General features: G+C 35.7%; 2 protein-coding genes across 4 annotated transcripts; one reads left to right on the top strand and one right to left on the bottom strand.

The window, feature by feature from the left end:
* Positions 1 to 8,379: 8,379 nt before the first annotated feature.
* On the bottom strand, positions 8,380 to 21,860 carry LOC129239693 (poly(A) RNA polymerase gld-2 homolog B). Of its 3 annotated transcripts, none has more exons than XM_054875417.1 (10): positions 21,418 to 21,860; positions 18,474 to 19,912; positions 15,684 to 18,304; positions 14,398 to 14,875; positions 14,139 to 14,310; positions 11,676 to 11,819; positions 10,463 to 10,653; positions 9,190 to 9,311; positions 8,974 to 9,089; positions 8,380 to 8,912 (listed from the first exon to the last, which is right to left on the bottom strand). In XM_054875417.1, the coding sequence occupies exons 2-10, from the start codon at positions 19,590 to 19,592 to the stop codon at positions 8,425 to 8,427; spliced, it is 5,451 nt and encodes a 1,816-aa protein (XP_054731392.1). In that variant the 5' UTR covers positions 19,593 to 19,912; positions 21,418 to 21,860; the 3' UTR covers positions 8,380 to 8,424. The 3 variants fall into 3 exon arrangements, with proteins under 3 accessions (XP_054731392.1, XP_054731393.1, XP_054731394.1); XM_054875418.1 differs by lacking the exon at positions 21,418 to 21,860 and adding an exon at positions 21,082 to 21,198; XM_054875419.1 differs by lacking the exon at positions 21,418 to 21,860 and having other exon boundaries at positions 18,474 to 19,287; positions 19,346 to 19,461.
* A 1,439-nt stretch (positions 21,861 to 23,299) lies between these two features.
* On the top strand, positions 23,300 to 25,331 carry LOC129238969 (39S ribosomal protein S30, mitochondrial). Its single transcript, XM_054874218.1, has 3 exons — positions 23,300 to 23,874; positions 23,930 to 24,369; positions 24,429 to 25,331. The coding sequence occupies exons 1-3, from the start codon at positions 23,378 to 23,380 to the stop codon at positions 25,202 to 25,204; spliced, it is 1,713 nt and encodes a 570-aa protein (XP_054730193.1). The 5' UTR covers positions 23,300 to 23,377; the 3' UTR covers positions 25,205 to 25,331.
* Positions 25,332 to 25,542: the final 211 nt, after the last annotated feature.

Raw genomic sequence — 25,542 nt, 5'->3', positions numbered from 1 at the left:
AATACGACAAATAGAACATATTGTGAACTCCCTAACTGGTTTTCAATCTTCTTATTTCATATCGACTCACTCTCAATCTCAATGTAATAAAAATAAATCGATCGCTTAGAGAATGTTAGAGAGTTGCAAGTCGAGTCAGTCTTCGTCTAATATATTGTCGGAATAAGTCGATGTCAACTATTTTCTATGTTAATAAAATATATGTGAAGTTTTGAAAAAAAAAATTAAATGGTTTTATTCCTGATATTAAACCAGGAACCGGAAACCTAAATTCCCAGTAGTTGTAAAGCAAGTGAGAACCAATTGCCGTGACAGCGATCAGTGGATAATAACAGCAAAGACATCATTCGCATAAACCTAATTGTTCGAAAACAAGCGTGGGTGAACTAATGCGAAAGCGATCAGTGCATTTAGCAGCAAACGACTCCAATACAAGTTTGATTGAATAATTGTGAGAGCAAACAGAGCAGCTAACAGCGAGATGTGACAGAGAGCGAGGTTCAGCTTGTTCCAACTAGACCATTTGGCAGATCACTCCGGTTGTAAAAAGGAAAATAATATTTTAAGAGATCTTTGTAAAAACGCTTTAATTTAAGAAAGTTTATATTTCAAAAAATAATTGTGTTGAATAAAACTTATAATTTATATATTTTCCAGTGTATTCTCAAAACATGTATAGGGGAGACCGGGGATGGTTGACTATAGGGGCAGGTAGACTAAGTAACAATAACTCGTCATCATCACGTGATTTTCATCAACCAATCATGAATATCGATGCCTCCCCACGACCCGCGAACTTGTGCAAAGTGAGCCGCGGCAGTCGCAAAGCGTTCGTGAGTGGGATCACATGTTGTGTTTTTGTTCTCGAAAAGTAATTTTTTGCTGGTTGACAAATTGTGTTCGGGGCAGGTTGACTAATTAGTCAACCAACCCCAGTCGCTCCTACTTTCATGATCATCTCTCATGGAATCGCTCTATAGTCTTCTGTCACATTCTAATTTACTGTTGTACTTTTACAGACAATGAGGACTTACAAAAGAAAATCTGAAAGGGGTAATTCTCCAAAAGATATCATAGAAAGAGCTTGCCTCGCGATTATCTTCGATAATGAAAGCATAAACGCCACGTCAAAACAATAACAAATCCCGTACAAAACGTTGCATCGTTATGTAACTAAACTAAAAAATAAGTTAGAAAGTTATCTTAACCTCACGAGAGTTGATTTGACCCTGGACACGGCCGGGTACATAAGAAATAGGCAGATATTTAGCGATGACGAAGAAAATAAACTGGCAGTTTATTTGAAGACGGCTGCTGATATTTATTATGGATTGACACCGTATGAGACACGCAAGTTGAATACGCAAAAAAGAATAATAAAACTATGCCTGAATCTTGGCTGGTGAAGATTGGTTTGGTAATTTTTTAAAACGTCATCCCTCATTATCAATAAGATCACCTCAAGCTACGAGCCTGCCTAGAGCTACGTCGTTCAACCAGAAAAACGTAAATAATTTTTTTGATAATTTGAAATCAGGTCATATATGGAATGTTGATGAGACGGGACTCACACCACAACTGAAAAAGGGCACTTTAGTAACGATTGCAGTAGCTATATCAGCTCTCGGCAACATGGTTCCTCCTTTTTTTGGGTTTCCAAGGGTTCACTTCAAGAATTAATCTTACTTATGGTTATTTTTAAGTTCTTTTTTAAGATTTAAAGTGAGAGAATTAAAAATTGTTTGTTAGATTTATCAAAGTTCTTTGTGACCTGAAAAAGGATCTTGAATTTTAGTTTGTTCATTTTAATTAAAAAGTAAATTTTTGTGTATACCAATCCTCTTAATTTATACTAATTACTGCCTAAGTCAACCTACCCCATGCATATAGTCAACCTGCCCCGGACATGGGGTAGGTTGACCAAGCGTCAGGGGTTTATAAAATCAGCAAAATAAGTATTATAATAGTGAATATATAGGTCATATTATAGTATTTTAGGTACCTGAATAGTTCTTTTATCGGTAGCAATTGTTGTTTTTGTTATATCAAATTAAACATCAGAGATATACGAGCTTAAGTCAAAAGTTAGTCAACCATCCCCGGTCTCCCCTAAATATACCCTCAAAATTTTAAAGCGATTGATTCACAATTTTTTTTTTCATTCCCAAAAATTGCCTTTTTTTAGGCTGTCACACTAGGTGTGCCCCTTAATAAGCAAAATAAAATTGGTTTTTTGTATTCAGGTCACTGACGCCGATGCTACCTTCTTGGAAAAATTGAGTGTACATCTGCCATTTTAAATGATTAAAATAAAATAAAAATTATACTATTATAATGTATAAATAAACCGGATGCCAATTTTGAAAAAAATATATTGACTTCTACATTTTAAATAATTTTAATGAAAATCAGGGTAAATATGGCCTTTTATAGGTATCTGTCCCCTTAATGGGGGAGCCTCATGTAGAAGCCTTAAAAAAATATTTTTTTTTTTCGATAATCTGAAAATATAGTATTTAAGAATATACCGTGAAATTTTCATGCCGAAATTCTCAATATTATACCTTCTACAGCCTAGGTAGAGAGCGGTTCGCGCGCTCCTGTACATCAAACTTTAAACTCAATTATTTCAAAACGACTTTTTTAAAAACTGCTCGTGGTGTAACTCAAAAAGTTATCGACCGATTTGTTTGAAATTTGGCGAGACCTCTCTGTACATTACTATCGGAAGGATAAACTTAAAATTACAGAAATAGGGCGTTGATAAATTACCTTTTGGGGGTTAAAAATGTCTATAAAATAGCCCTCAATTCTGACTTTTTTTCAAAGGCTTATTTTAAATTAATTTTATACTTGTTTTTTAATTTTATAGCTTCATCCTTTCCGTTAAATGTTATATTTTGATTAAAAGCGATTTTAATAACATTTATTTTAATAACAATTATTTAAAAAAAAATGGCTAATCAAAACTTGCCCGAGTTAATAACTCGGCTAGTCCGGCAATTGAACAATGGCTAGTAGCTATGACCAGGTTTTTGGTCCAGTCGGCCGAACATCAATCAACTAACCTAAAAAAAGACAAATTGAAAAGGATATGAAACTAAAATAATACTTGTGCTATCAATGAAGAAACGGCATCCTATATACTTTATACCGGGTATTAGTTACTTTAAAGATAGCTTTTATGCGTTACAGTAAGAATTTTTCAGCAATTGTCATTATGTAGCTATAATCTGCAAAACAGCTGCAATGTGTGCTACACAATTAATAAAATTTAAGAATTTTCAAAGTGGTCCCCAAAAAAAAAAAAATTCCTGGATCCGTCCCCAAATTGAACGTTGCGTTCTTATGTGTGACTCTAGTTTATTACTTACTCAATGGTTAAACTTAAAATAATTTCTTTACATATATCAACGGCCTTCAGTCCACAATTTTCATTAACGTTAAATGTTCATATTCGACTCATATTTCTTCGAGAGAAACTAGGAAGCGTCAGAAACGACCTCTAAGGCTTCTTACAGAATCCCTAATTTGTGGTCCCAACAAAACGGAGCGACTTCTAGGTAAACTATAGACCTGCTGTGTGAAATTTTTACCGAACGTTCTATTTAAAAAAATTCGGATTACACACGGCCATCAAGTTCACAGCATTTAACTGTGCTTAACTTTTATGGGGATATTAGGACCCTTTGCGACACTCTTGGTACAGCTTTACCAAGTGTTATTTTACGTACCCTGTATTTAATGAAGACAAACAAATATATTCGAATTGTTTATGATTTTTTATATAAACAAAACTTTTAAGGAGGCATATCTGTTCATGCGAACAGAATAAAATTAAATAAAAATATCGTCTACGCTTACTTATTAATGACAATTATTCTTTTTCTTGTTAAACATATTCAAGATACTTTCAATTTGTATAATTTATTTTTTGTAACTCACCATACTGTAATTGCAACTCTGTTGTAAGAATGAGAAGTAAGCAATCTAAGTAAGTACTAGAAAAGTACCGTATTTGAGTACTTTCGCCCTTTCAAATTGTCGCGTTGCAGTATGTGAGATTCAAATTTAGCTTCCCTTTTCATTTTGGACAGCAGGCCGTGTTATCGATTCATACAAACTCGAGATAAAACAATCTCATATGCAAAATTCTGATTCTTCACGCCGAAGCCGCGCGAGTTACGTACCATCACTCCACCACCCTATCTATTTATTTCTCTTTTTTGAGTTGTGAGAGTATTGTCTTACATTTAATGAAATTGGAATCATACACCAAACTATTTAAATGCTAAGATACTAAGATTTCACAAGTAAAGGTTCCCACCAAAATATTTGCTTAGTATGTAATATTACACCGACACGTTTTTCGCTCAATGCAGTTATGCTCTCAATAAGCATAAAGTACTGCATAAAGTGAGCGTAAAACAGGTGTTATTAGAATTAAGGAAATTATTTGAAGTCAGTCTGTAGATTCACACCAACCAAGAAGTTTGAATTTGTTTAAAAATAAAAACTGTGTAACAAATTAACTTTTGGTGTTTTAATTTAAGTCCAAATACTTAAAACTAATTAGTATTCACAACAACCAAGAAGGTTGAATTTGTTTAAAATAAAAATTTTGAAAAAAATTAACTTTGGTGATTTAATTTAAGTCCAAAGACTTAAAACTTATAAGTAGATTCCCATCAACCAAGAAGGTTGATTTTGTCTTAACAAAAATAGTGAAAAAATTAACTTTGGTGGTTTTAATTTAAGTCCAAAGACTTAAAACTCATTAGTCGCGAGTAAAAATAAAAGAAATAAAAAGAAAAAATGCGTTTTCGCAAAAATCAGAAGTGGGATAACAAGTTAAATTTTTTTGCTAAAAATTACACTCGAACTTATTTCTAAATCCAAAGTAGACGTTTGAAGAAAAAATTGTAGTTGCATTATTTTTATGGTTAACGCTATTGAATTGTTCTCTTTTTGACCGTTCTTGATAGGGCCAAAGCTTGCTCACCGTAGGGTGAGGTCAATGACCAAAAACATATACGAATAGGCACTCCAAACCGAGTCACTTAGTTCAGCACAAAGACCTCAGTATGGTTTCGGTATGCCACTTACTGAAGTAGTCTATAACAACAAGTACATATGCTGCATTGAGACCAGAACATTGAACTCCAGTTCAAGTATGCACGGCGGATCGGAAGGCTGAAAAATTAGAACCATGTGCCGAAATTGTCGTAAGACCAGGCGCAAACTAAAAGCGTTTTATAGATTTATTATTTATATGGTGCCGAAACCCGGTAAAGTTACAATTATATAAAATATCAGGCATATTTTGTAAAAATAAGACAAGAATAAGTAAAAAGAAAATATGCGTTTTCGCAATAATCAGAAGTGGGATAACAAAATAAATTTTTTAATAATTAATATGCTCGATAGAAACGAGCAGACGTTAGCTTGCATAAAAGTCACGTAGGATAAGCCAACACCAGCCAAGTCGCCTGTAATACGACTACCCATCATAAATTATCGGCTTCTACTAGATCTGCACTGGAGCGCTCAAGAACCTACTAGCAAAAGACCAGCTCCGTAACCAAATCAGCTACTTGAAACTAGGCCCCCTACTGGCGAAGACCAGCTCAGCACGTTCGCACCCAACGACCACACGGAATATTGTCATAGCATGGAAATAGTCTACAACAACAAACGCAGTTGCAGCGCAGGCTTAGTTTTAGTATAAATATTGTAGAAAATGTAAAATCTTCGGTCATTATTTTTTTTTTTTTTGAATAAAGGCGGCTATACCAACTGTGACACTAATCACAGATTCAAAATTTTGCTCACGCCGAGATATTTATTTCATTTTCTACCTTAAAACTCCACGTTTTCGCCTAATTCAAAAGTGGAATAATATCATAAACTCAGTTCATTACTGAAATTGAAAAAAGAAATAACGACACAAGTGATTATAGTGATAAATTTAGAAAAAGGAAAACGACTGATTACAATTTCAGTGCTTATAAAACTGTGACACTAATCACAGATTCACTATATTACTTATGTCGAAATATTTATTTCCTTTTACACATTAAAACATTGCGATTTCGCATAATTCGGAGGCGGAATAGCTCTTTATATGGTATAGTTCATATCTGCAACTAACCTAAAAATGCCTTGTATACCTTAAAGGTATTATTAAATATAATATATAAGGTATAGCTCGCTCTCTCCTTTTCCTCTACGTTATATCTTTTTTCTCTCCCGCGGAACAAAAATGCCCAAAACGTTGCATGACCTTCTCGTCCATTTTCGCTCCTCCATCGACGCCTAGGAAGTTTCACTTCAAAAAATATTTCTGATGCCAAGTTGTTGACCTGCCATGTTTGTGTATTACGTAGTTGGCCTTGGATTGTAAGAAAAATGAGCGCAAATTATTCTGTCTAAGGCTGATTTTACAAAAGTGGTTGATATTAATTTTAGTGCAAAAAAAAGTCGATATTTATAATTAAAATTTTGTGAATCTCATTGTTGTAAAGATATGTGGTTAGGCAAGCATATTTATTTACCAGTTTTCTTTGGGAGTGAGTGAAAAATTGCAAATTTTATGAATTTATTGTTGGATACAGAAGTGTGACAAAGAACGTGGGAAAAAGATTTTCCAGTTGACTGATTTGGCAACTAACATTAAATACGGCATCAAAATCGTTACCAGATGTTGAAATAGAGAATCTTTTAATGGAATGTCAAGGGGAAGATGGTAAGGTTTTATCCAGTGACGATTACAAAAAAAATCACCTATATGAGGCAACTGAGCATTTGCCCTCAATTTCTTCGAAACCTAAATTGTCAGATAGAAATATCTCTTGGAAATACTCCGTAAACTAAGGTTGAAGTCCCAAAAAGCTCTCTTTTGGAAAAAAGAATCTTAAGCCAAATAAGAAACTTCAACACCGGGTCAGTTTTTCAATGAATTTAATTCCATCAGAATTATTTGAGCTCACTAAAAATGAAACAAACTCCTATATTATGCAAAAAGATCCCAATTTTAGTGGCATATTTACAATATTCTACATACAAAATTTTGTAGGAGTTATATACTAAATATCAATCATTAAAGTGCCTAATGTTGCTATGTACTGGGCACAGGGAACTGCTTCTCGAAATATACACAATTAACATACAATTACAAATTTTGCACGAAGAGAAAAACGTAACCAACTTAAGTTTGGATATGAAAACTTCGTACTTCTTACGCGTACATGAAATGGAACAGCCAGTACAATACCGACTTTTATTTCAACTGCGTCTCCACAGTCATATCAGAAAGATTGAAAGCGGCGGTGCTCTCAACTTGCTGGCATATGGCAATTTTATCGATATATAAAATAAGAATAATAGAAGAATATAGTCATATTCAGACACCTGCTTAAAGTCCGAAAATAATCGCGCAATCTATCAAAATGCCGGAAATTGCTTTTTAAGATTTTTTTGTTTTTGATGTAACTAATTTGTAGTTATTTTCCGTTTCGAATTGATCTTCTATTTAATCTAATTTTTTGTTTGAAATGCAACGGCATAGAGGTAGGTATGCGCAAATTTTGGAAAATATACTTTTTCAAATTTCGAATTTATTTTACATGTTCGTATTTTTATAAACCGACTTTTTCGAATATTTTAAATTCTATCAAATTAATCTTGGAACTATTTAAGTAGAGTAGTTATTGAAAGAACTAGTATTGAATAACTACAATTGTACTTCCAATTTTTTGTTATTTGCGGGTCTCTGATAAATACATAAGATAGTCACACACATATATATATGCACATTATACTATACTCGGGTAATAACAAAATCAAACACACACATATTTACGTGTTATGCCATTGTCAGTGACAACTCTAAGACGTGACTTTAAAGTGAACAAAACGCAGATGCATCAAACTATAAAATAACTTGTTCACATAAAATATTTTAAAACAAATTGAGAAAAATGTTACTGTATAATTTATCATGTACGAACTACAGTTTTAGAATTTACTCAAACAACACTAACAGTTTTTTTATATGCGTTTTCGCATTATTCAGAAATGGGATAATAATTTAATTTAGCATTCACGGCGCATGGAATTTTTTTTAGTATTAAATACTGATATAGTTTACAGTTTTCCCCTAATCATAAAAATAAATAAAGTTTTGCCTTACTTTGCATTACTATCGTATAACCAGTAAAACCGATCGAAACATTAAAAGTGAAAAAATAAACCTATTTTTAATATACTAAGCTAATCAGTCTTTTGGAATGAACTCCCAATTGGGATAATATTTTACCAAGACTTTGGATTGACTAGACGAATTGTTTTTGTACGATGCTGCTCGATAATTAAACTTACATACGTGAAGACATGGAAAGCGAATATCTCTCGTACGTTAAATTATTATGATGCAATACCAGTAGCGAACGGTTTTGTTGATACATCGTTTTCAATCTCCAGACAATGTTCTGACAATGATCCAGCAGCAGTCGTATCATCCCCGTTTGCGTTGTTGTGCATCACTTCTTTCATAACGTGCATACTCGAGTCTTTCGGTAAAGAAATAAACGTAACAGCGGGAGACACGTGAGTAGTAGTAGTATCTTGGCGTAAGAGCATATTGGGCCCATTTGCAGTGGCATGCATAGTGCTGTTTTCTCTTGTTGCAGTCTCTGACGACGTTCTATCACAGGAGTCATCATATTGTAAACCAGTGCGATTTAACGTGGAAACAACACTGCCGGATATTGGTATGATAATTGGTGAAAAAATAGAATTTAGATCAAGAGTTTGTTGTAATATTCGCCAGGAAGCCACAAATACTGCTTTGACACGTTCAAAAGTTTCGAAATCATACACCGATCTCGCTGTATTTGTTAAATCAAAAGGTTCTAAAAATTGATTTTCAAGATCATCATTAGGTATACTGGATACGCATTGTTTCATATTCACCTTCAATGCACAGCTCCTTCCAATGGTGGATATCGTTTTTCGATGACTTCGCCAAACGGCATACATTGATAGGCAGGAGACCACCGGTACGAATTGAAATGGCATATTGTGAGTACCTGTAATAGATAAGTGGAATGAATATTTTGAAAAATAGATATGAAAGTTGAACAATATTTTGTTATTACTATTAAAAGAAATTGTTATCATATTACTTACTCGAAACAACTGTAGTACTCCAGAAAATACAAAAATAGTTCTCCGATAGTTTGCGTGTTTTTCGACTCAAAGGGACCAATCGATTCGCCCATGTCCACGTGCCCAAAGTCATTTGATCGCAACTGAAAGTATAATCAACGTTTTCCATATAACTTTATATAAAACTGAAACAAATTATTTTCTTGATGGCAAGGATTATTGCTTTAAATTAAATAAATTTAAGCCTCGCCCATGGAATGGATTCTTGACATAAAATTAAATAATTTTGCTGTAACTGCTGGCATAAGTTTTCAAGTGGTGCTGAATACATATATATAATTGGCGCGTACACCCTTTTTGGGTGTTTGGCCGAGCTCCTCCTCCTATTTGTTGTGTGCGTCTTGATGTTGTTCCACAAATGGAGGGACCTACAGTTTCAAGCCGACTCCGAACGGCAGATATTTTTTATGAGGAGCTTTTCCTGCCGAGGGGCGACCGCAGTTAGAAAAAACTTTTTCTTAATTTTTGATCTTTCACCGAGATTCGAGAGAACGTCGGTCTCTCTCTGAATTCCGAATGGTAGTCACGCACCAACCCATTTGCCCACGCGGCCGCCTAAATTACGAATCAATAATATGCCAAAAGGTATATTCGAAAAAAAGTTGTTCGCAATTTGAGGTTCGAATTTTTCTGCATTTTTAACATAATTAACAAAAAAAAAAGGAGAGCTACAAATGCGTTTAACGCGATTAAAATGAAGCCAATCGAACCTTAAAAATAAAAAAGTGGTAAATTACGATTCCGAAAAATTGAAATATGGAAGCCAATCCTAAAAATGCTTGCGCCATAGACTCTTAAATCCCTTTGTGATTTAAGACTGTACCAAAATAAAATGTTCTGAGAACTGAAGCATTTTTTTTCTACCTACGTAGGGAATACATCGCCATCCGCAAACCAATACTATTTGTTCTAGGCAAATTTGATAGAATCATTTGCTTTAAGTGACGTCAGCACAAAAAATAAACCAATATTTGTGTGCAAAGTTATTTGTTTGTGGACCTATCAATGAATATTTGGATTTTTAAATTAAGGAAAATAATAAAAATGAAGAACCTCGCTATAAATTGTGAAAACACTAATGAAAATAAAGCCTCCACCACGACCTATGTTGTCAGCTATGTATGCATATGAATATAATATAGTATGTACATATGCGCCAACCTAGGCCGCCAGGTTTTGCCATATAAAATACTTTCTTGTTACGAAGTGGAGAAAAATAATTATTGTTACTTACCAAGTGAAACTTATCGGGGAACAACTCATGCAAGCACGGGAGCACTGCTGGACTGACAGCGTACTGCAAAAAGTGTATTACCATAAGAACCAAAGAATAGCTGGATATAGTCATATTTTTGGCATTGTTAATGTTGTGATATTGCGCCCACAGTTTTGTAACTAACACCATAGGACGTAAACGCCAATCAACTAAAAAACATCACTTTTATTAATTTCGACCAATCATGAAAATATGAATAAAATGAATACGCTTTTCGCCGTAATTAATACATTATTTCGGCAAAATTATTAAGGGTTAGGGATGATGCAAAAATATTGTTGCAATACTGTAGACAAGTACATAATTAAATTGAGTGGATGTGAATTATTAGAGCCAAGTTATGGATTATCTATAATATAACATTTACATGGAGCACAAATAAGCAATTTGAAATTAGTCATTTAAGTGTTTACACTATCTTAACCCCCTTGAACGGTAATGACGAGTCAAACATTCATATAACAATAAATATTCATAAAAATATTAACTAATTATTATTAATAACAAATTATTTGAGCAACAAAACCGTAAATTTCTATATCAATCCCTATTTTTAAAACTAAGAAAATTAAATCCTCTGCCAGAGCACTGCTGACTAAAAATAAATTGTCGTTCAAGGGGTTAAAGTGGTAGACCTATGCAAGCTGGCTTACTGGCTTTGCTTTGAGAAGCCATTACAGCTAATGGTGGTGACTATACATTTCGTTGAATATATTGCGTATAATAAATATTATAAACCCATGAAAAACAGTTTGTTAGCATCGAATTGGTCAAATAGTTTTTAAGTCGTGGCGACCAGGCGACAGACTGTAACAACAAAAAACGTGAGTAATAAAGTATATTGATGGTATTTTTTTAGACAACACAAAAATTGTTAAGCAAACTCAGCTGATGTGTCTTCTGCTACCGGTTTTTGCAAGTGATAGCAAGTTTCCCTTTCGTTAATTTTTTTCACTTACGTTTTTTTATTTGGATTGGTGGCTTATTTTGTTATGGAACTATTAATTTTACTTTGCTCAATACATTTCGGTAAATGTCATACTAATAGATCTATTCAAACCGACTTTGCCCTTTTTATTATTGATTTAAGAAATTACGAAGGTATTGCAGTAATCGAATGATATGAAGATATAGCAAAGAGCAATAGCAATTTCAAGAAAATATTACTTACGCTGCGAATAGCAATACAGTAGATGTGTATTTTTGATACCAACACAGTTGTTGAAATTTAAATCCACTTCCAGTTGATGAATGCGGTGTCTAAAGCGTAATATTGGCACTTTTGCTTCAATCAGATTGAAATTTTCGAACTCAGCTACATTTAATGCATCAAAATCCACAAATTATACAGAAAGAGTAATTTATAATATTAGCACTCGATTATATGAAATATGTACACATATGCAAAATTTTTTTGCAATTAATGCTTGAATAAATGAACGCAGTAGCACAACCGCCAACAGTCAAATGATATTACTCACTGCGCTTCTGCTCAAGACAAGGTTTTTGGTGAGCACATGACGACAATATATTGCTACACTGATCTTGGGGTTTCGCTACCTGAACAGAATGATTTTTCTACCCTTAAAATGCTACTCCCGTTCATTCCTCTCTTAACCAGTTTTCATACATTCAAAGCAATTTGGCGCGAAGGACAGACATCGTTATGTAGAGTATACACGCTCCAACACGTCGTACAATGAGTTGGACGGCTGTTTGGTTTACACGTGCAACATGATATACAACACGTTGTACAACTTTATTATTTTCGTTTTCGTGGTGTTGACCATTTCGGAAAATGTATTAATCAAGTGAAATTTGTTCTATCATAATAATTGATGCAATTTTATTTTATTTATTTAATTAAACAAAATGTTTTTTTTATATTTTCTTATATTATTAATTTTTTTTATTAAATCTTTTTTTTTTTGTTATTTTTTTTATTTTTTATTTCTTTTTATATTTGTTAATTCTCCTCAATTTTTCTTCAGTGTAAATAACTAAAAAAATATAAACAAAGTTGTACAACCGCCAACTCCGCCCACCAAATATTAAAACATTTTAATTTTCACCCAACCGATGAACCAACATGGAAATCGGTTGTACAATACTATACATGATACAATCGCTTATCCAACCTGCCCATGTTGATACAACGGTTGGAGCGTTTTTACTTTGCATTAAATATGTAGAATGCGTACAAGTTATTCAAGGCGAATTTACAAGGCCTTTTTTTCGCCAAGACTTAGCAAGTGGCGAATAGATGAAGCAAATGATCATAGGTCGGCATCGGGAGAAGAGAACTGCCTTAAATTACATGTGCTGGTAAGGCAGTGCGGTAAACCAGTGTAATGAGCTACAGCCATACTTGCTGGCGGCGAATCTTACTCTATAACTTTGTTGTTGCTTCCGCATGCAACTTTTTCGTCAAGGTAATCGAGTATAGAGATAGCGAGCGAGGAAATGGCGAATAGAAGAGAGAAGGTCTACGCCAACATCCCAGGGTCGATTCAAGACCTCAAAGATGGAATTCGTGAGACTATTGAGGACATAGGGCAGCCACTTTGCAATTCGGTTACGGAAAATTTCATTAAAAGGATATAATCATGTAAGCCTGGTCGTGGTGGTAATTTGCCTGGTGTTATTTTCCACTATTAACGGCATACCTTCCTCTTTATAATGAAATAAACATCCAATCGTTTATATTAAAAAATAGCATTTTTCTTTGAATATCAAAATAACACCCTTTAAAAAAATGTGATTCGTTTTGGGCAAATAAAAAAATCTTCCCAGAGTGGAATTTTTTAGTATTTTTTTTTTAATTATACAAATCATTTTTTTTTTTAACTTACAATTTTGGTAGCTTCAAATTAAAAAAAGAAACAAATAACAAACTCAAAAACCTTCGCATAATAAAGCACTAAAATTATTATTATATGCCAAAGGGTTGGCATCACTGCACAACTAGGGTAGTGGAATGTCCCGCACCCTTGCTTCATCATTCTTGGTAGTACGTTATTTATTTGCAAAGAGAAAATTTGGGGAAAAAACTAAAAACAATTCAAACACGTTTGACATGCTAAACACGTTAAACTGGATTTTCACAAATTTCTTCAAATATATCTATCAATAAAACCAGATAAAATTCCCATGACAGCCAGGCTTTACGTACCAGAATGAATCGAATTTGTTCCAACCAGTTGCCCCAATAAACTAACCCTGTTTTGTGTGGTGAGCTTCAGCCCACGTCTTTGTTGTTGTATCAACGTCACGGTATACACGCCACTGTATACACGCACACACACACTATGTGGCCCAATGCTGCTCTTGTCAATAGGCGCCTTGACCCACCACGGCTCCAACCTTGCTCGATGTGGCAGTTCCTACCGTACACACTTCCATTTAATTGTCCTAAGCTTGTCCTCCAATAAAATATTTAAGAAAGTTTCCCTAAAGCTCTGTCAAAGGAAATGTCGATAAGGACTATAAATTCTATTCTCTTATCTAAGAAATCGAATTTAACGACCATAAAACCTATATACAAATACCTTTGGTAGTGTATTAAGGTGGCAGTACTGTTTGCAGTGGCAGTGCGAATTTGATAAATAGTTAGATTTTTATGTTTTATCCATACCTGATTTGCTCAAATAATCTCGTAGAACTGTTAGATTATACAATGCCTCTATGCGGGGTTCGACGCTGGACGCACTTCGTGATACCAAACACATATCAACATCCGAAGTATCGGCACCAAATCCTGAAATTGTTGAGCCCACCAGATATAGACCGAAACGTGGATAAGCGTTCTGAAATTTAGTTTGATAAGACATTTGTTCAGATAGCTGATTCTTCCATTAGGAAATAAGCACAAGATATTTATAGTGGATATTTACCTTGATAATAATATACAGAAAGCGCCAGAGGTGCATCTTCTGTTTGTAAGTCTCCTCGGTTTGCTGCGAACTGATAAATTTATTCCAGACGCCTTGGGACAGATGATCCCATTTGGAGTTATTTAATAATGAGCTTGGTGCTTCTTTGGCTTCTATGAGATGTGCTCTTGCTAAAAAACGATCGGGTGGGGTGTGCGTGAAAAACTCATGCGACGTGTTTGTTAAGGAACGTATATGAGTTTGCGGACCACCATAGAGAAGATTATGTTGCGGATATACATGCGAAATAGAATTTGGTGGCGGTTGGGGAGCAGCCGTTTGAAGATGCTGCGGCCCCTGCAGTTGAATACGCCCACCACTACGTTGGCGCAAGGAAGCTACAGTACTACCTCCTTGCGAGACAGTGGACTGTGGAAGACGGTGATGTTGATGTGTTTGTTGTGATATGATGGCGCTATGCCCCATTTGTGTGGATGAGCTGTAAGACAAGAGGTAAAGAAAAGTTAAAGAAGATTAAAAATGTACTTGCAGCTGTGAATGACTTAAATGACTCAAAATGTACTTCATATAGGTAAAGTTTATTAAATATTATTCTAATTTTCAATATAGTTTACGTATTGTTTTTCATCCAAAAACTAAGTTCGACTCGACTGTAAACATGAACTGATTTGAAATTTCCTCGGGCAAAAAACTGGACAAACATGGTGAAAAGATTTTTAGTCTATAGTTCTTGGGACAAAATGACTACAACTTCAACAAAAAGTTTACGATGGTCGCAACAAAGGCGAATTGAATACTGAAGATGGCGCCTTCCCAAAACAGTTACTTTATTTTGTCGCGATTTTGACAAGTCTGACGTCAGGCTCCTTAGAAATGCAAAAGAAGCAAAAGTAAGAGAACTTGCATGTTTGTGAAAATTCAGTGAAAGTTGAATGTTGCGATTGGTGACCTTTATACTAAACGAAGGGCCGCGTGTTAAATTGTGAAAGTACAAATGAATATCAAGCATCCAAATGCAGTTTTTTGGTGGACGACGCCGTGACAAGAATGTGTGTGGGTTCTAATTCTTTCAATTATCACGTTCTGTAAATGAATTCTGCAATATTGCACGAGATTATCAGTCACAGACTACAGAGTTAAGAATGTTGCAATATTACGGTAATTTTTGTATAGCTCGAACATACCCTTCAGTATTCTCAAAACAAGCTGCTGTTTTCAAACGATTATTAGCAGCTATACACAAATAATCTACCCCAAGGGAGTTCTTATAAGCATTTTTAACATACCTGCGCTTTAAATGGCTGACTGGAGGCAACACCTCAGATTGAGTAACGATGTTTAACTGTTGTTGATTATGAATATGGTGGTGGTGATGATAATTGTCATCGTGATCACTTAAGCATGGTGATAGTGTTGCCGTGGGCGTGAGGCACGGAGTAGACGCCATCAAATTTGCAGGCTGAGGGTATAAAAAGTTCGAGTGCTGCAAAGGGCTCCAGTACCCGCCATTTCCCGTGTGGGCCGAAGGTGGAGCAGCACTCAAATGCTCTCCAGATGCAAAGTAGAAATGCCGTTGTTGGTGATGCAGGTGTTGATGTTTCAGTTGCTGTTGTTTGATCGAATTCAAATCATCATCCGTATAGGCATTACTTAATGGTACATTAAACGCTGATATAATTCCATTACCCCTGAATGGTGATTGCTGTTGTTGTTGAGGAGATGGTGCGGGTTGTGTTGTGTAGTGCTGTGATGATGCAGGGAAATTTGTACTAAAAGCAAAGTCTGATGAGTCCGGACTGTGCAAATGCGGCACGGCAACTACAGCCACTGGCTGCTGCGTTGCATTGAAATTTCGTGCTGCTGATGAAGAGGTTGAGGACGCCGAAGACGATGATGAAAGTGACACTGATTTAACATGTTGATAATTATTCCGACGTTGTGTAAATGCGACTGAGTTCGTTGAAGAAGAGTCAGAATCATCATAATCATTATTTATTGATGCGAGAACACTGATTGTTGGCTGATTAGCATCGCATAATGTGCCAGAATCGTTCAACTGCGTGTAACACAACATATTTCCAACTGTAAGCGGAGATGCTGCATGGGATGATGCCGCATGCGCAGAAGACGTATTCAGGGCAAAGGGCGCAAACATGCACCTACCATGCACAAAACTTTGTTGGTGATGCGGAGATTGAAAGTGGTTCGGGGTATAAGAAAGTACCATTGATGGCGTGATATTTTGTGATTGTGCACCAGGTGTACTAGGTGGAGGCGGCGGTAAAGGGCTGCAGCTACGCGATGGGACAGATGTGCTCATGCCTACATTTGGAAGCGATGTAAGGGCTTCCGTATTTACGTAAGTCAAATTGTGGATGTTTTGATGAGGTTGCTGAACAGTTGCAGACTGCAACGCCCCCGTTGTCGACGCATATTGCTGAGAATTGTGTTGTTGGCTATGATAAGCAAACTGCTGCAATCTATGATTGGGACGATGTGTAGTCGAATTCATTTTCCTAGGTAGCGTCTCAATGACTAAATTCATTTGGGCAGTTGATTTTACTTTTTGTTGACGGTAAGACGTAGTTGATGCTTGCGAAGAATTGGAAGACGCCGAAGACGATGAGCATGAAGATGTGGCGCTAGATATACCACTAGATTTTTTGGCACTCGACAATTTCTGTTGTGACTGTTTGGAGAGCCGCACATTGTTGGATATAGTTTCGTTAGTTCCATTACTTTCGTTACCTCCGCTGACATTGCCACTACCACCACTCCCACCGCCACTGTCTGTCTCCTCAACAACACCACGATTTTGATAGGAATTCGATGTGGCACCCACGTTATTTTGATGATTCTGATACATGTATTGCTTAGATTGTTGCAGGGGCGTACTATTGCCGTTTCGACTTGTACGTGAAACCCCATTGTTTCCTATTTCGTTGTTATACGAAGTTTGCACCGATGCATATTCATGCTGAGCTTTGGATACGCGTTGTTGATAGTGGGATGGGTAGTAGTTACGACGCTGATTATTACGATGCTCACCATTGTTATTATTAACATCGACACTCCCACTGTCCCCACTTCCATTGATGCCATCGTTTCCATTGCTGCTGCTGCTGCCGCTGCCAATAAAGCCTTCATTTAGAAGTTCTTTCTGCATAAAGGAGCCTATTGTCAGCCTCTGTGGATGGTGATGATGTTGCTGGAAACGATGCCCTCGTTGGTCTCTTATATGAACGCCAGTCGTACTGCTATTACTATTAAATCCAAATCCACTACTATTTGGTACATATCGCTCATGCATTATATGCGGTCTTTGCGGCAAAGAATTTTGATAGTATACGTTTCGCACCGGCGAAACCACGACTGGATTTTGACTATTGAATACTGTTGTGCGCATATCATTTGTATTACTCTTACAATGCGGTGACAAATTTGCGCCACCTGTCATTTGCTCACCTACCGAGTGCAGGAAATCTAATGAGTAGGAATTGGAAAAGGTTGACCCCTGTGTTGATGTTGTTGATGAAGTAGGCGACGTCGCCAAAGTAACTGTGGAAGAGGTGTTATCTAAAGTTTTAGACGTGACAGTTGATGCGGATGTCGTTGCTGGCGATACCGACGGAGTTTTGTGTTCTCCAATAGCATTAATTTCATTTACCGATGTTGAAAAAGGAGTTGTAACTGTTAATGTTTCGGCAGTACTTATGGACTCCTCTGTGTTTTCTGTATCACCTTCGGCAATAGTTGTTTTTACTGTAGGATCAACTGTAGTTGTTATTGCTGTTGGGGAGGAAACTGTGCTCGATGACAACACAGTTGCCATTGCTGTCTTTTTCGGACTGGCGTCTTCGGCGGAATACGAATTTTTTTGATTGTCAGCAGAAGAAGCAATGGAGCACTAAAGAATATAAAATAATACAAATATTTTAGTGCACTTGCAAAATTTATGATGCCGATTTCCAGGTATGCGAGTTTCTTAGGTTATTTAAACTGAATTTGAATTATATGCATTACAAAAACGTATGCAATTTGCAGAAAGGATATTAAATCATACTATTGAAACTTACCTTAATGTCTTGTGGATCATTTGCCGTTGTCGACACGTTAAAAGTCCTGCGCTGGTTTGGCCCCTTTATGTGTGGAGATGGACGCTTCTCTGTTTTGGGAACTCTGATGTTGTTGATATTTCCTTTTCTAAATGGCTTTTTCTTTGTGTGAATAATATCGGTTGTGTTATTTGCGTATTTAACGTTGGTATTTTGTAACAATTCAGAGTTACTTGCTGTCGATGATACCGACGACGACGAAGAGTACGACGATGTGGAGCTAACTGAAACACTTTTACGTCTACTTACGTGCACCCAAGGCCAGGATAACAATGATTGAGATTCAGAACACTGGGGAGTCACCAAATTTGTCCAACAACTGTTACAATCAAGATTGATGCTTGTGTTTTCGCCTAGGCAATTGTGTTGACCGGAAGGATTTGCGGCAGTTATTCCGCTCGAAGCTAGTAATATAGGCGCAGCAATCTTTGGGGATGTTGATGGCGTACGTTGTTTGAACTCAGATTTTGCTCTATGCGAAGAAAGAGCAATGGAATTGTCAACGATCAGACCAGCGCAGTTAGCATCGTTATTTGTTGGTTTATAAATGGAGTTAGCGTCTAATTTAGAAGTATTATTATTTACCAAATCTTCGACACTCACTAAATTGTTACTCATAATCGGTATCTCTTGGTTTTGCACACATGGAAGTATATCTACTGGACTCGATGTATCGAATTCTAATACATGATTTTTTAATGCATTATTGTTTCTAATATCTTTATTAATTTGCTGCTGTTGATTATAGCGGTGATGTTGCTGATAATATTTCTTGCTACTTAAAACTGATGTAGTGGGAATGTTGTATAACATGTGTGAATGTGATTTTTTACCATTTTTGTTGTTTGAAGCGCAATGTTTTGGTGTTTGCAGCGACTTAACGCTGTCATTGTTGTAGATGTTTCCTTTATAATACCTCATCTTTGGAGACTTATTTGCATTATTTGCTGCTTGTTGAGTATTGGTAGTATTCGTTATCGAATTTTGGGAGGTAGTCGTTAAAACGTTGTTATTGTGATGTTGATTTTTAGCAGTTGATACATTTGTAAGTGTTATGATTTTCATATTGCCTGCAACCATTTCAATCTCAAAACAGCACTAATTTTATGTAAATCTAAACAATTTCATGACGAAAATCTTTCAGATTTTAAAGCAACAAACGTACGTTTATACATTTGAAATTATTTACACCTATATTAGGTACACCGCCCTCGAATACTTTAGCTAAGAATATGATAACTATGAGTAGTTTGAAAATTAAAAATCCCTAATGCCTCTTTTTGGTTTGTCCTCTGTAGTTTTACGACAGCAATCAGTGCAACGTTTTTTAAATACCTTAACTTCAAAAAATTTTCTTATTCTCTGGGGCCATTTTGCTTTTATTCAGAAAACCACTTTTCCTGAAAAAAAAAAACAGAAAATAAACATGTATTTATGTATATGAATAAAAAATATTTATGTAACTGCGCTAGTTAGGAGAATAAATGCCTATTTAATCAAACATACTTCCTATACTTTAATTTAATTCTTACTTATATTATTAGTTTTTAAGCATTATTTATTCAACTACTTCACACAAAGTGGAGCATGACAAAAAAATCTTGTGATGGTTTTCTCTTTAATCCTGAAACGACATCCTTTTACAAAACGATATGGTTTTACAGTTTGTTTTGCTCAAATTTTTAAGTTATAAAAGCAATGAAATTATATGTATGTATTTCTGCTAATGCACCAAGTATATATTATATTAAAAAATCCATTGTGTAAATTAGTTATGAACAGATTCTGTTTAATATGGATTTGAAAAATGAAACGACGAATGTGGTCGCTCCGGGTTAAGTAGCAACCAATCTTTGGTTTGGTGTACTATGCACACTTTGCGATTCATTGGCGATCTGGGGAATCTAGTTTTCTCTGATTTGATATTAAATATTTTGAAATGCATCAGCCTATATAAAATAATTTACGTTTTACACTCAAAACTACTTGAAAAACTAAATAATTTTAATATGGGTATTCATCTTTCGGCAGCCGAAGCCGAATAGGTTGGTGCGTGATTACCATTCGGAAGACTTAGGTTCGAATCTCGTGAAACACCAAAATGAATAAAAAGTTTTCTTCTAATAGCGGTCGCTCCTCAGCAGGCAATGGCAAGATCCTCCTCCCCTCACATTTGTAGAACAACATTAGGTCGCACCCCACAAATAGGAGGAGAAGCTTAGCCAAACACACAAATAGCGCCATTTTTAAATATACATATTCATAAAAAAACGTATGAATCGATATTGGAAGGTTTTAGAATTGTATAATCGAGGTATCGTTTCCCGTTTGTTTCAGCGAGCTTCAGTTAGATATCACAAAGAAAGTGCTTTCACTTTTTTGTAAAAACACACGAAAAATAGTTTCAGAAAGTTACTTTAAATTTCAATCAATAAACTGCTATCAATTTCAAAGACATGCAATGCAACCTTCCTGCAAATATAATATCAGAAAGAATATTTTGGAATTATGCTCGGAGCTCCTGGAGAGCTTGCATTACCAATTTCTTTAAATCTAGTGATGGACAAACCACTCCTATTTCATCCCACATTCCTTGGATATATGACGTAAAATATGGAAAAAGTGTCCGCTAAAATGTGGTCATCAAGAGCCGTTGCAGCAAAGCTAATAGCAACATGTTGATCTAAAAATTACAGCAGACACGAATACTTGGAGCTTAAAATTTGTATAGTTTGCGAATGAATTGGGCTGATGCATCTTACGTTTCGTAATACAAAAATGTCACAATTAAATTAAAAAAAAATTAAATATTAAAACAAATAAATTTTCATTCCTTCGCTAGACAAATATAACAGAACGTTAACCACTAAGCAACATTCTAACGGCTCTTAAAACTGCTACTTACCGAGAACAATACATATATATATCAACTGAAGTCCCGCTTTTTATTTCGCTGCCGCCGTTTTTCTGAACGTGTGGATGTACGCCCTCATGAAAATGTTTTTGGGCTGTAACTAGAAGTCTTGCTAAGCAGTCTCAATACCTTTAAAAACCAAACAAGATTTATTCATCCAAATCTGCACAACTCTTTTAACCCCAGACTTCTTTGCTACGTAATATGTGCATATTTAAATACGGCATATACAGTTGTGTTCTTCACGCCGGTTCCACTCCGGCTTAAAAGGAAAGCGGTTTCTTAATGTCAGGCGGTAACTAAATAATGCACTTTTGTTAACTTTTATTTTTGGCGTGACGAATATTCTTTCCGCGTAGAGGGAAATAGTGCAAAAATATATCTTATGAATTTCCACTAGATTCCGTTTTCCTTCTTTCCGCGTGTGACTTTCCCAATTGTTGTTGGCAGAATATGTTTTATGAAATGTATCGAAAAGCAGAGTTGCATGCTTACGAATATTCAGATAATAATGCTTCGTTTACATTAAGATCCGTTTCGTCAATGTCTGATTAAACGCTTAATCGAACAAATTTGATAGATGGCTAAACAAGTGATTTCTCAATGTAAAAATCTGTCAGTTACTTTTCGATAAAGCTTACAAAATGATAAGCTGTCGGTAAATTGCCAATCTAGACAAAATCTGACAAAAAGTGCCACGGCGTTTCGTTTGGGGCGAATTCGTATTCTGTATAATTTTAGCTAAGAGATTTTTTAATAACTTTATAACTAATTTGTATGACATGATAAAATCTCCAAATTTCTAGATTAGAACTAGTTTCTTTGTGTATATGCCAGTGTTTATGAAAAAAAAAAAACAACAGTTTATATTATTTTCGTTGTTGCCCTCTTGTTATAATGAATGGCAATGAAGAATATGAGTGCTTTTTATATTCATACTCTTGAGAAAATGTTTACAATGAGAGAACATTGTCAAATTGTCCATTATAATGACGTCACATCAATTCGATCCAAATAATAGAGAAGATGTGTTTCTGAAAGCACTAATCGAAATGGTATGCTGACAAGGAATATGTGAAACCAAATCAACGACTATTTTGAAAGAAGCAAACAGGATAAGCAAAATTTGTATAGAGAAATTTTAACATTGACAAGTAACTATTTTTTTTAATGAAAGAGAACCATGCGAAATGCTATTTTCAGACAACACTTTAATTATTGTAAATACTTCTCATTTATATTTAAAATTTAATTAGACCAGAATTTAAATTAACTTAATTTAAATTTTATAATTCATAATAATTTTATAATTCATAATTTAAATTCAGATTTAATCAACGAGCTGAATATATCCCATAAGTAGTTACAGAAGCGGTTTCATAAAATAGGATTTCGAACAGCTCTCCTTTAATAGCTCTCAATTTCTAATATCAAAATTTATCTATACACATTCTGGTTTGCAAGCTGGTGAAATGATGCCCTTAGCATGCCACAAACTTTGTAATATTGATTTTATTCAATTTATTATATACGAATATTAATTATAGTCGATAGTAAATAAAGCAACCGTTAGAATTTTGCTTTCAAAGTGGCATGCTGATTTTGGCTGGATGGAATTCACAATATTATATATATATGTTTACTTATTTGGAGATGCATCACCTGTTATTAATTCGCAATGTATAATACAGAAAGCAAAATGACTAAAGTTGCTCGAAGAACAAGTTAAATGGCTCCAATATTATTCAAAGGCTGTTTGTATCATCGCGTGATTGTCAGCTTATGTAAACACCCTATAAGGGAACGAAACATCAGTGTCTGGGAGCACTATTTATACTGACAAGTAATCAGCTGTTGTTTCATAACCTCTCAAATCAGTTTAGAGATTTGGCCCGTACGAAATTGGCTTTATTTTAAAAAAATTAATAAAGGGCTGAATTTTTAAGTGAAGATGTTGAGATTAGGCATAGACAAGCAAATATGTAAGAAGCTGCAAGTTCTTTCTACATGGCATCGCTCGGCATCGAGATCACCGGCTGCAGCGGCTCCTGCGGCCTTGGCGAATTCTTCACGCTCTGATGCTGAGTACACAGATGAGCCAATTTATCCAGAAATACATGAGTTATCTTTTAAGGCGCAGAAGAAACGTGAAGCTCAAAGCTGGCATGAGGAAATTCGTAGAGTGCCCACAGTAGAAGAAAAAATGATAAAAATTAACATGCCACGATATTACGGATTCAAAGTAGTTAATTTGAGCGACTCGAAAGTGCCGTATAATTGCCTGCCTGCCATCCAACATTATACTCGCACTATTTATGAAGATATTGAAGTCTCTGCCAATCCAGCAGAAGGAAGTCCAGAAACAGGGAGTGAAAAACAGGATGCTTTTGTGGAGTCAGTAAAATCTGATCTGCAAGACGCGCTTGAGCATGCCTACGATTATTTTAGGTAAGTTTTTTTTATATAATGCTTGCTGTGATTTATTTACACATCTTTATTAAAGCCATGAATACGCTGATACATCCAACATCGAGCCTAAAGAGCGGGCAACTATCTTTTCCCGGATTGTTGTTGAACAAGTCAACAGAACTCTTATCAACGTATTATCTGGCGATTTTGTTCATCTTCAAGAATCAGAAATAGATTACAGTCCAAGGCATGAAGCCTCTTGGTCCGTCGGTGGAATCAACCCACCAAAAAACGTCGTGAAAAGCAAGGAAGGACGCAAATGGCAAAAAGAAATGGCGGGAGATCCTTATGACCGATTTATGCAGTATTCAGGCAGCCCTTACCTCGTAATGCGTCATCGAAATCAACTATCTCCATGGAAAACCGAGGCGGAATCAGTAAATGCCGACTTAGCGAAAACGATACCCCGATATAACTATGACCCGCGCACTCTCGGATACGTATGTGGCCATCAGCATTTGACAAATATACCAGGTACTGCTATGGACTTTCGAATTTGAAAAAAAAATGTGTTTTGATATAATATTTTCAAGGATTCTGGCCGGGCTGTACACATCTTTTTGGCAATATTTCATATCAGTCACGAGCTTTTCAGCATGCATGGCCTGATACGTACAGTGATGAGGACTGCAAAGAAGCTTTACATGCTCACGCTATTCTGAGCAGCTATTCTTGGTTACTAGCTCAATCTAGCTACAATGGCTTCAATACGTTTAATGAGCTCACTTATCCGATGAATACGCAAACGGTAGTGACGAATGGACGTGATTGGTCCTTTTACGAATACCAGTTGAACACATTGCTTGTGCATTCGCATTATGTCGATGATAATCCGCGGGTTAATTTTTGTCGCGGGACACCTGAACTGCAACTTTTTAGTGAAATAAGTGATGCTGGCAAAGTTGTTGATTTAAACAAGGATGTCTTACGACACCTCGTACGGTTTTATGTGAATGTGCCAACGGTGCAACGTTCAAGCGAGGAGCTACACCCCTATTTGGGAACAGATGTAAAGTACATTGCTGATTATAAAAATGCCGAGCAACGTGAATTTCTGGAACGTACATATAAGAACTTGATGTCAAATCGACCCCGCCATTTAGCCCTTCCTGAAATTTACCTTTGGGAAAAGATCTATAAGATTGATAACAAAACTAGACCAATGGAACCTAAACGGCGCTTCTTTGAGTTAGATATTAATCCTTGGGCGCGTAAATTGGATCAACATCAAAAGGAGTATATACCACGCGCAATTCGTCCAGATCGCTCCAAGAGGGAAAAAAGGTGGAAACAGACTTATTATCCGTAGTTAGGTGGTATTTGTACACGCAATGAGTTAAAGTAAAATTTGAGAGTAAATTAAAACAATTCAAATTGTTAAAAAAAATTTTATTCCTTAAATAGATGTATGCATGTATGGGTGTGACCGTCAACCATTTCGTTCAGTCACTGTGGACAGTTTGTCAAGGGACTCAAAATGTTATCAGGGTCTCTGTGTTTTTGCACTATCTTTCCTGGGAGATTTTCCGGATGGTAGTCTACAAATATTATCCGCTAAGCTTGAATGTGAACGAATGTGGTATTGTTGGTAATAGGGAGTCAACTACCAAGCACCATAAGAGAGGTGGCGACCTTTGACACTTCTAC

This window comes from Anastrepha obliqua, chromosome 2 (genome assembly GCF_027943255.1).
Source record: "Anastrepha obliqua isolate idAnaObli1 chromosome 2, idAnaObli1_1.0, whole genome shotgun sequence".
NCBI lineage: Eukaryota > Metazoa > Arthropoda > Insecta > Diptera > Tephritidae > Anastrepha > Anastrepha obliqua.
Note: the sequence above shows the minus strand (reverse complement) of the source record. Positions and strands in the feature narration are given on the sequence as shown.

Coding starts and splice junctions, on each gene's coding strand:
- LOC129238969 (XM_054874218.1), top strand. CDS start 23,378: ATGTTGAGATTAGGCATAGACAAGCAAATATGTAAGAAGCTGCAAGTT. Junction 23,875..23,929: donor CATGCCTACGATTATTTTAG/GTAAGTTTTTTT, acceptor TCTTTATTAAAG/CCATGAATACGCTGATACAT. Junction 24,370..24,428: donor GCATTTGACAAATATACCAG/GTACTGCTATGG, acceptor AATATTTTCAAG/GATTCTGGCCGGGCTGTACA.
- LOC129239693 (XM_054875417.1), bottom strand. CDS start 19,592: ATGGTTGCAGGCAATATGAAAATCATAACACTTACAAATGTATCAACT. Junction 14,876..15,683: donor GTCAGCCATTTAAAGCGCAG/GTATGTTAAAAA, acceptor CTTGTCTTACAG/CTCATCCACACAAATGGGGC. Junction 9,312..10,462: donor TCCCCGATAAGTTTCACTTG/GTAAGTAACAAT, acceptor TTATACTTTCAG/TTGCGATCAAATGACTTTGG.